At 46.4% G+C, this 11,371-nt stretch overlaps 1 protein-coding gene across 3 annotated transcripts in view; it reads right to left on the bottom strand.

The window, feature by feature from the left end:
- Positions 1-6,200, bottom strand: part of DELE1 (DAP3 binding cell death enhancer 1) — a 13,584-nt gene extending 7,384 nt beyond the window's left edge. For 2 of the 3 annotated variants that reach the window (XM_015598167.2, XM_015598168.2), the window contains exons 1-7: positions 6,032-6,200; positions 5,271-5,385; positions 5,059-5,176; positions 2,858-3,005; positions 1,772-1,933; positions 1,434-1,537; positions 1,235-1,331 (exon numbers count right to left, since the gene is read on the bottom strand). In XM_015598167.2, coding sequence (XP_015453653.1) covers positions 1,235-1,331; positions 1,434-1,537; positions 1,772-1,933; positions 2,858-3,005; positions 5,059-5,176; positions 5,271-5,385; positions 6,032-6,062 — 775 coding nt within the window. In that variant the 5' untranslated portion in view covers positions 6,063-6,200. The remainder of the gene's footprint in view (positions 1-1,234; positions 1,332-1,433; positions 1,538-1,771; positions 1,934-2,857; positions 3,006-5,058; positions 5,177-5,270; positions 5,386-6,031) is intronic. The other variant, XM_006922992.3, reaches the window with a different exon arrangement.
- Positions 6,201-11,371: the final 5,171 nt, after the last annotated feature.

Genomic DNA, 11,371 nt, shown 5'->3' on the forward strand with positions numbered 1-11,371 from the left:
CCTGCTCCAGTGTAAAATCCTCCAAATGGTTTCCTGTCTCACTTAGAAAATTCACACTCTACCATGACTGAGAAAATCTCACTTGATCTGGCCCCTGCCTGGTTCTCTGATTTCATCTTCTACTCTCCCCATAATCTCTAAGACATACTTACCTTTCCTTTGTTCCTTTAACAAGCAAAACTCAATTCTGCCTCAGGACCTTTGCACTTGTTGTTATTGCTTCTTGGAAAGCTCTTTTCCAGATGGAAATAAGACTGGCTTGCTTTTGTCAATCAGGTCTTAGCTCAAGGATCTCCCCATCAGTGAGGCTTTCCAAATCAAAAGTTGCTCCTTGGACAAATCACTAATACATTCTCCTGTCCAATTTTATCCACAATATTTATCACCATCTGAAATTTTCTTATTGTTTACTAATGTATTATTTTTCTCTTCCTCAACTCACATGAGAGTAAGGACTCTGTCTTTGAAACACTATATCCCCAACACCTAAAACAGGGCTGAGCAAAAGATGAATACTCAATAAATTTGTTCTGAATGAGTCCCAGCCTCTCATCCACCTGCCCACTAGACTCCAACAGAGGCTGCTGGGAGTCTGGGTTTCCACATCAAAAGGCCTGAAACTTAAGCCAAGTCACTGCATAGACCAGGACAAATGATGGAGGGGCATCTAGAGTTCCCAGATGTGGGTAAGAAGTTCCTATTCGTGCACTTGGGGGCCTGCTCCAAACCTCAGGAGAATGTTCCTGCCTATGTGTGCAGAGAACACAAGATGTCCTCCAAGATTTATTTTCTCCTTCTTACATAACAGAATTTTCAAGTAGGCAGTCATTCAGCTATAGACTACATTTCCCAGTCCCCTCTACGACTAGGAGTGGCCATAAGCCTACATTCCAGACAATGATTTGTGCAACTTCTAGGTCATGTCCTTAAAGGGAAGGAGTGGTCCTTTAGCTTTCCCACTGTCCCCACTCCGGCTGGCTAGTATATGAATATGAGGGCAGGAGCTGGAATAGCCAAACAGGACCTCAAGATAGGAGCCAGTTTTAAGAATGGCAGAAAGGTTTGAATGAGAAAGGATCCCTGACACCACTGAGCCACCTTACCTGATTTGGTCTACCTACCTGGGAGAAAATAAACTCTCTGGTTTAAACCACTCCCTACCCTGACTCTATTTGACCTTCCCCAGACCCCTTCCATTTTCCCATCCGCCTGCCTTGCGGCAGAATCTACTTACCTAGGAAGTTGAAAGCGATGGAGACACTGAGCTGGAGCAGCTGCTGAATGGAAGTCACAGCCTCTTCAAGGGAAAGCGTTTTTGATTTATCTTGTTCCTGGGGAAGAAATATAAAGACTCATCGTGGGACGGTTCACTGGGATTGCCACCTGCCCAGGTCAATGTTGTGAAGATCCGGGTGACCAAATCTGGACAATACCTGCTTTTCACTAGCGGGCTGAGGCTGGACTGGTTTTGCCTTGGAGGTGAAGCTACTGCTGGCATGCAAGAAGCTGCTATCACTCAGATCTGCAAGGGAAATGGCCGACACCCAGCCAGGGTGAAGGAGAAGGTGTCACTTCCCCTTTTCTCCCACTCTCCCAGTCCACTCAGCCCCTTCATCCAGCACCACTGCCAGGAACCGCGATAATTCTGAACTGCCCCAGAAAGCATAGGGCCTCACAGGAATACCAAGTCCTAGCATATGCAGCAGCGAATGTCCATCTGCCCAACTCCCCACTACCCCCTGCCTTCTACTCATTCTAGGTGGGGACATACCTTCTTCAGAAAGATCCTGAAGACCAGCTACTCTCAAGGAGCTGTGTGAGGAGTGGCTCTTGGGTTGAGTGCACGGTTCTTCCTGGCTCAGCCTGGGGTCCCTGAGACCAGTGAGCCTGGGAGTTGGGCTGTCATGACTGGGGAAAATGTAGCTCCGCAGCACTGGAAAGAGCCAGCAAGAGCAGTCATGTCAGAAGGGGACCAGCACAGCCTGCTTGGGCTTGACTGAGTCCTCCCTGAAGTTTTAGGAAACAAAGGAAGAATTTGGAAACTCCCGTGACATTTCTCTCACCTCCTCCTCCATTTCCTTCACTGGCTTCCCTCCACAGGGGTGGAGAGGGACCCACATTTATGCTGATCTTCTGCCCTAAGCATAAATCCTCCCTCTGCTTGATTTCTTCCAGCAACAGGGAAGCAGCTACATTATTTACTCACTGTTATAGCCCCAGCACCTAATACTTTGTTTGACGATAATATTGATAATGATTACAATAATAAGAACAAGAACTTAAATACTTACTGAGCACTTATTATGTGCTTGACATGTATTAACTCACTTAGTCCTCCCAAGAAACCTATAAGGTGAAGTTTATTATTGCCCCATTTTACAGATGAAGAAGCTGAGGCACAGGGAAGTTAAAAGTGACTTGTCCAGGGACCCAGGACTAATATGTACCAGCTCTGGGGCTTGAAACCTGACAATCTGACTCCAGAGCCCTTAACCACTAGACTGCATTGCCTCTGTACCATGATACATAATAGCTACTCAATAAAGATTCATTTATTAACAAATGACTGAACAGAGAATGACCTAACTGGCTGAGGGGTAGGCAAGATCTAAAGTATCCTGGACCCCTGTGGGGCTCCCTTCATGGAAGGTGATGGGAGGGCATGGGAGGGCACTGGAAGGTAGGTGTGGCCCACACCCTGCATGGATGGAACTTCCTCACATTCCCCTTCCTCTAACTTCAGATAGGAAAGGCAAGGAGCTGCTGATGGCTCTTTTCCTGAGGTGTGTCCAGAGATACTTCCTGACCCAGAGAAACTCCCAGCCCAGCCCTCCTATCCCCAGGACTGAGAACTCACAGGGCCTCGGACGCCACAAGGGAGATGACAGGAAACAGTCCAGGGGACTGCGCCAAGAGCCGCGCTTCGCTCGCCGAGGTCCTGCTGGCAGGGATGCCTGGAAGTGGATCTGCCTTGCCAGCTGCAGGGCCAGCACAGCCAGAGTGCCCTGGGAAAGACAGCACATCAGAAACACATCTCTTCACCAGTCAGCTCAAGGCTTAGCCGTCAGCTCAAACATTACTTCGGGAAGCTTTTCCTGACTCCTAGATGGGGCAGTTTTCTCACTCCACACTCTCACAGCACCCAGACATCCCCTCTGGAGCCCTGATCACACTGGTACTTGAGTAATCATCTCTACAATTATTCCACCAAGGTCGGTCTCTCATGTTTGTCTTTCAGCACCACAAGGGCAGGAACCACATCTATTTTCCTCACCAATGTATCCCTGGCGCCTAGTACATTGCTAAGATATACACACTGAATAAATGCAGAATAAATAAAGTCTAAGTAGGCAAAAAGATAATGTGGTAAGTTGGGGCTTGGCCACAAATGCAGCAACAGGTCAGAGTTTCCCACCAAGCTCACTCTCTCCAATTTGACACAACTCCTCCCTTCCTCGCTGACCAGGCCACACACTACACACACATTCACAAGTACAGGCTTGTTGAAGGTGTCTCTTCTCCAACATGTCTACAGAAGACCTAACCTAGACCAGTGACTACTTGGTTTTCCCTGTCCCTGCATGCATTATGCAATGGAAATGACATCCAAATACTAATTTTGTTGCAACAGCCACTGAATACAATGGCAAATAAGATGGAAACAGTCTCTGCCTTCATGGAGTTTATAACCCAGGTAGGTATATCTTCATTGAGGGAGAAAAACAAAATCCGAGCACACAGAAAACAAACACAATAACTACAAATTATGCTAAATGCCAGGAAGGAAACAAATTAGGGTTTACACAGAGTATAAGAGGGAGGCCTGACAAGACAGGAAACTCTATCGGGGTGATGTGTGAGCTGAAGAGAAAGTGCTTGCATTGTCAATAGTGGACAAGTATCCATGGCACTGGGGACAGCTTGTGCTCAGGCCCTTTCACATGGGCAGTAGTGACAGCGCTGAGGGATGGCATAAGGACCCCTGGGATCCAGGCCCAGTTTCAAAAGGACTGTGGGATTACCACAGGGTTCTGATCTTTGACAAAAAGGGAAAATGCTCCCCACTCCAGGGTTTATTATATCTCTAGTCCACAGCTCCCCAGACAGAAGTGCCCCTGTTGAGAGACACTCCAGGCTCAGACCTGCTGATGACACCCATTAACAGATGAGACAATGGGCTCAGAGAGGTCAAGTCACTTGCCCAAAGTACACAGCATGAAAGTGATAGGGATGAGATGTGACAGACACGAGGAATTTGTGCGCCAACTTTATCAGAAGACCTTATAAGCAGAACGTGAAAGACAAAGATTCTGCCCTATTAGACCTAGTGTTTGCTACTGAACATCTCACTTAATAGATCAAATTCAATATTTATTGAGCAACTATATGGGCCAGTATCTGTACTAAGTGCTTTTATAAGCCATACTAGGTTCAGCAACCAAGCCGTAGAGCATGGTAGCCAAGCACATGAGCTCCAGAGCTTATCTGGTTCCTCTACTTAATAGCTGTGTGATCTTAAGCATGTTACCTAAAGTTTCAGAGCCTGTTTCCTCATCTATAAAATGGAGGTTATATCTTCCTCGTAAGATCTTTGTAAGGATTAAACAAGATAATGCATATATAACGCTTTACATGAATAAAGTTTTAACTATTTAGCATTATTTATTATAAACTCCACAAAGGCAAAAATCATTATCTACCTTGTTCTCTGCTATGTCCCTAGTGCCTAGTAAAAATGCCTGGCTCAGAAAGGGTGTTAAATATATGTTTGCTGACTAAAAGGAGGAATAAATACATGGAGGACAGGTAGATGGAGCATGGCACTACCTCTCCAAATATGCTCCAATGCCATGAGCTACTCAAATTTTGAATGCGGGCACAATGATGCCCTAGCTCTTGATTCTAGGCTTCCATGCAGAATCATTCTCCTCAAAGTCAAAAACAAGGCTGAGGAAGCCTTACCCACGATATGGCATCCCACAAGGTATTTTCTAGGCTTCCATGCAGAATCATTCTCCTCCACACTGAAAGTCAAAAACAAGGCTGATGAAGCCTTACCCACGATATGGCATCCCACAAGGTATTTGGGGAGACACGGCCAGACATCCACTGAAAGGCATCCTTCCATCCATGGGATCTTGGGCCCCTGCTTGTGCCTGGACCATGGGGGCCTGACCTAGATGATGTAATAGAGACCATTAAGTTCTGTCCCAAGTAGGGGGAGAGGGAGGCCAAGAGAGGAGATGGGTGATAGAACGACAGGATCTCACCTGTCAAAGCTTGGCACTTGGACCAGCGGAGTAGAGGAGGCAGCCTGAGGCCCATCTAGGCTGGTGGTTTTGGAGGTCACTCCCCGGAAACCAGGTCCTAGCAGACGGGGAAGAGCTGTGCAGAACAAAAATTAGTCACCTTGATATGAACAGGACTGAAGCAATGGCAGCCCCACCAATATTCCCTCTGACCTTTGACAGAGTCCCACCCTAGAAACCCAAGAATCACTGACTGGCATCTGCCTCTGCAGAGGTGTTAAACAAGGATACACGTAGGAATCTTTTGCCTAGTAGGTTCTGTGGCGCCACCTCAGAACCAAAAAACCAAGATACTTCAGGGTGGCACATTTATCTTTTGAAAAAGCTCTCCAAGTGATTCTGATGCTCTCCTAGTGCTAACAACCACTGTTCTAAAATGACCATTCATACACAGACTCAATCAATGTTTGGAGCATTTTCTCTCTAAATCCCGTCTCTCTTCATTGGCCTCTACTCCTTTCTTTGGCTGGCCCACCATCTCATTATTTGGCCTCCCCCTTTCAATAATCCCACCCATCTCGTTGGCTCTAAGCGCTACCTCTTCCCACTAGCTCCACCCAAACCCCACGTTCCTGCATTCTGGGTGTAGCCCGCCCCTTGAGGTCCCGCCTTTCCTCAGCTCTATCCCCGCCCACTACTGCTTTGGCTTGGTCCTCAAGCGCGCCCCCTCCTCCAGTACTGAGTCCGCTGCCTCAAGACGCGCGGCTCCGGCGCCCCCTTACCTCGGCCCAGGAGTCCCGGGAGGCGCCACATGTCGTCGCCAGTGCCATAGAGGCTCGCAGCCGAAAGAGCGAGGCCAAAGCATGAGACGACAGCTAGAACGGCCGCTGTGGCGCCCTCCGGGTGCCTGAACCCCAAGGAAGCTCTCAGGCAGCCAATTAGAAAGGAGCCCAGCCGGAAGGACGGGTCTCAGTGAAAGGAAGTGAGAGTGTAGGCGTGTTTGGGGCTAGCGGGAGCGAACTGCGGCAAGGGCATTGAGGATGTGGTCCCTGCGCCCCAGGGAGGAGGTGTGGTTTGCCGCCCGCAAGAGGATGGGGAGAGCGCGTAGAGGCGGGGGCGGAGCAGCAGGAGGTGGCCAAGCCGAACCTCCTGGGAAGCGGGGCTAGAGCGGCCTCGGTGGCGCAGGAGGATCTTGCAGACACTATGGAGACTGGAAAGGGAAGCGGTCTTCCCCAGGCCCCGAGGCTGGGGGAGGTGGGAGTAATGAGGCCCACTGGGCAGAAGAAAGGAGCCTTAGGGTCCGACGAACGGTGCCGGTAGTCCAAGGCCGGTGTCCGATTGGGTAGGCGATGGAACAGGCAGGGTTCTGATTCTGGGGCTCTAACTCTGGCTCGGCTTCGTTTTCTTATGTAACCTCTGGCCGACCCCTTCCCTTATCTGGGCCTCAATGTGCGTTATGATAGGGTCAGATGGAGTGACCTCGACTGATCCTAACTGGTTTGACAGAAACCACTTGAGTTTCTGCTTTCAAAATACCTAAGAGGAGACCCCTTCATACACACATCTGTTAATCAGAGCTCTCATCTTCAGACCCAGCTAATGTCATCGATGTGTTCTATAAAATAAAGGCGCTCAAATTCAATTGTAAGGTGGTTAGACTTCCTCTTTTCCCCCAGGTGCATGATTTATGGGTAGGTGGAAGTCTCCACCCAGAGTAAAAGAGTACCAGGGTACCTACTTGTAGACAGGCAATTAATAAAACTAGACAGTTGTATTAATATGTTTAACTTTTGAGCCATATGTCAGCCACCATCCTAAAATCTGAGGGGACATAAAGAGCATTTGTAGCCTCCAAGAACACATGACCCAGTGTTTTGTGGCCTCGAGATTTCCACAAATGGTTTGAATCCCAGCTTTCGTACCTTCTAGCTATGTGTTCTTGGGCAGTTTACTTAACCATTTTAAGCCTCAGGTTCTTAATCTATAAAATAGAAAAAATAATACTTCAGGCTTAAATAAAGCAGTATATTTAAAATTTTTAGCATAGTTTCTGGCACATAGTAAGAGCCTAGTAAATGTAAGTTGCTATTAATTGTAATGTTAGAAGAGATGAGTAGACAAAAGAAATAGATATATTCCAATAGAAGTATGAGCACTGGGTTATGGAATACCATGGAAGGATTCAGAAAAGTAATTGCATTTGAGCTGGACCCTTAAATGAGTAAGAGTTTGCCAGGTGGAGAAGGGAGAAAGGCATTGCAAGCAGAAGAAACGATAAATACAGGCCCAGAAGTGTGAATATTGGATAACTATTCAGAAATATCTTTGCTTTGGGATTTGAGACACCCACCTTTGACATTCCTTGTATTGCTACCTCAAAATAACAAGCATGCTGGTTCAACACTGTTTCCAGGACTTATGCACCCTTCTTCCTTTCAGCCTGTCTAGTTCATTTCATTCCTCCAGGCTCAGCCACATCCAGTGCTTCAGTGATGACTCCTCAACTGTTGGAGCCCTCACTACTCTCCGCTTTTCCCAATTTTTGTAGCACTTAATTTCTTACCACACAATTTAGCAGTAATTATATGTTGTCCCGTTATTTAATTATCTTATTTGTGTTAGTCTAGTCTCTCCAGTGCTCTCCCTCAGGGCAGGGATGGCATTTTCCCATTTTGCATCCCACATCAGACTTGACATAAACTGTCTGTCCACAGAAGATGTTCAAACAATGCCTGTTAACTTGACACCTTGTGCTGCTATGATTTTAGACAAAGAGCACCAGACCCCAATCATGGGATTTATTGATTCAAATGGAAATGTATTCATTCCACATGCAAACATTGAGGGCCCTCTGTGTTTGAAGTTACTTGAAAATTTTTGAAGAAGATCATGTGTTTTCATATGTAAAATAGCCTAATGACATCTGTCCCTAAATGCCTGAGAACACTAACAGACCACATGCGTGAGGGTAGATGGCGAGGGTAGCTGGAGTCCTCACTGACACACCAGATCACCCCAGAGGAGCACCCCAGAGGAGCACCATTGGGGATGGCAACTTCGTTCCCTTGCTTTTAGTTTTGCTTGAACTTCCAGGTCTAAACCATCAACCGTTCTCTTCTCCTGCTCCCAAGATTGCTCTGTTTTTGGCTTGTGGCCCAAAGTCAATTTGACTTAATTTCTTTTCAAAGGTAAGCGAACCTACTGCCCAGGTGTCCACTTAATCACCTTTTGTTGATGCCACCAAGTACTCACCACAGCAAGGGGTCTAGACATTTGTTGTTGCCTTCACTTTCGTAGACTTTCTTAATTTGCATTAATCCGATACGTTAAGAGAGCCTAGTCTGTGCTGGAGAATGTTCTGAGTAAATAACAATTTTTTGTGGCCAAGCCGAACCTCCTGGGAAGCGGGGCTAGAGCGGCCTCGGTGGCGCAGGAGGATCTTGCAGACACCGTGGAGACTGGAAAGGGAAGCGGCCTTCCCCAGGCCCCGAGGCTTGGGGAGGTGGGAGTAATGAGGCCTACTGGGCTGAAGAAAGGAGCCTGCCCTCACAGAGAAAAGTCTATCAGGACAAACAAACTCAGTAGACAGTTAAAACACATAATGATGTAAATGGGTATGGTCCCTGCCCTCACAGAGAAAATAGTCTATCAGGACGAACAAACTCAGTAGACAGTTAAAACACATAATGATGTTTTAGTTACTTATTGCAGCATAACGAACTCTCCAAAATTTAGTGGCTTCAAACAATCATTGAATTGACTGGGCTCAGCTGGGCAATTCTGCTGGTTTCACTTGGGGTCTCTCATGAGATTCCCATCAGATGGCAGCTGAGGCTAGAGTCATATGAGGGCTCAACTAGGACACTGAAAAGGCTGCGCGTCTTTGCTTCTTCGTGTAGTCTGTGCTCCACATGGCCTCTCCAGCTGAGTAGCTGAACTCCCTAAACGGTGGCTCAGAGCTTCAAAAAGTACAAAAGTAGAAGCCGCTAGGCTTCTTAAGGCTTAGGCCTGGAACCCGCAGAGTTTCACTTGTGCACTCTGTTGGTTAAAGCAATTCACAAGATCAACCCAGAATCAGTGTGGGAGGAGAAGACACAAAGGCTTGAATAGTGCTTAAGATCTCTTTGGAGACTAGCAAGTGCGTTAGTGAGGAAAGTACAGGATGCTATGGAAACACCCAGGGGAGGCATATAACCTAGTTATGGAAGTCCTAAGAAGACTTCCAGGAAGACTTCCTGGAGGCAGTGACATCTAAACTGATGAATCTGAATGATGAACTAGCCAGATGAAGAAGCAGAAAGGAAAACATAATTCAGACTGGAAATAGCTGATGCAAATACCCAGGGAGACAAAGAGAGCACAATTTAAGATCAGCGTGTCTGTGGGGGCCAGAGGGTGGTTATAGGATAGTGATAGACCTTTAGTCTGGAGGGGTAAATGGGGCCAGGTCATAAAGTCTTGTAAGCCCCTCCCCGCCCCAAGATGTCTGGACTCTGTCCTGAGGGCATGGGACATCAAGAAAAGAAGCAGGTGTGATCAAGCCAAAAGGAATTGAAAAAGGCTATTGGCTATTGAGTGGGTGATGGATTAGAGGGGTCAAGCCCTCATTTTTCACCCTGTCCCTCCTAGCCAGTGACCTCACCTTCTTCACTGAGAAGGCTGAGTCACCACCTCAGCACTGCTATCAGTACTTTTTGCTTTTTATTAGTGGGAATTTTTATCATAAAAAAAATGCTAGCTCCTTTGTACAAGTTTTTGTTTTCGTTTTTGAATTTTAAAATGAACATGTCCTAAAAAGCCTGCTACCTAGTAGGATCTAAAAGTAGGAACATGTGGTTGGTCAAGTGATCAAACAATTTATACCTGTGTGAAGTATGTTAAGGAGAACAGGAAGCATGCCAGGCTCAGGGGAATTTACCCCTCAGTTAAGTAGTGGTTGGTTAAGAGAATACCTACTCTAGTACAAAGTCAAACAGTACTAAAAGAGCAACCATTTTCAACTCTTCTGGGTTTCAGAAAGCAGCACAGAGGAGCTTGGGTTTGGAATTGGACTGCCTGGCATCCAACACAGTTCTTCCACTCACCAGCTGAGTTACCTTAGTCAAGTAAATTATATCTTTCACCTTGGTTTCCTCATCTGAAAGATGAGAGTGATGATTGTACCCTTCTCATGAGATAACATATAAATTGCCTGGCACATGGTCAGTAAATGGTGATGATGAAGGATCTAACGAGAACAGCTGCGAGTACAGCTGTGGACATTTATTTAGTTGCACACTGTACAAATAAATATAAGGCATGAATATGAGCTAGAAGAAATGACAAGAATAGAGACTCGTTTGGAGAGGTCTGTCTCTTCCTTTGTTCTAGGCCAAACTCTGCTTTCAGTCCCATTCTCTTCCTGCTTCTTCTAGAACTTTGTCTATAATTATCCTGACCCTCATGCCAAAGCATACATCTCTCTACTATTTTTTTCTTTCTACCTATGAAATATACACAGGCCTTTCCCATCTTGGTGGGGGGGGGCGATCCTTTATTTGAATCTCCTTCCCTTTTCAGCTACCATTCTGTTTCCTTCTTTCTACCGCTAGATCTCTTAAGCAACATACATACCGCCTCCCAGTCCTTCACTTTCAGCTTTGTCTCCCAGCTTCTATGGATGCTCTTCTAACACCGATGTCACTACTAAGGGTCATCAAAGACCATCTCATTAACCACCATTGGGCTTTTGTTTCATCAATCTCCAGAGCACTTGACTCAGTTGACCATCCACTCCTTAAATTTCACATACAAAACCACCTCATCATCCCACTTCCTTGTTTCTGTCAATTGTATCATTTCCCCAAGCCATTCAGAAAAGAAATCCTGAACTCAGGATTGGCTCAACTCCCTTCTCTGCCCTCCCCTACATTAGTTTTGATTCTTGTCACAAATATGAAAAACTCATTGAAGCTAGAGCTCTTTAGGAAAGTTTTATCAGGATACAGAAGAGTGAGGGGACATCTAATATACCCCAAAGGCAGGATGCAGCTGGAATCCAGGAAAGATAGGATGGTACGCTCAGGAGCCAATGAAGTGAGTCCTCTCTCTCTCTCTAGCTTGCTTTCTGGATTTCTCATGAT

This window comes from Pteropus alecto, unplaced genomic scaffold (assembly GCF_000325575.1).
Source record: "Pteropus alecto unplaced genomic scaffold, ASM32557v1 scaffold78, whole genome shotgun sequence".
NCBI classification, from domain to species: domain Eukaryota; kingdom Metazoa; phylum Chordata; class Mammalia; order Chiroptera; family Pteropodidae; genus Pteropus; species Pteropus alecto.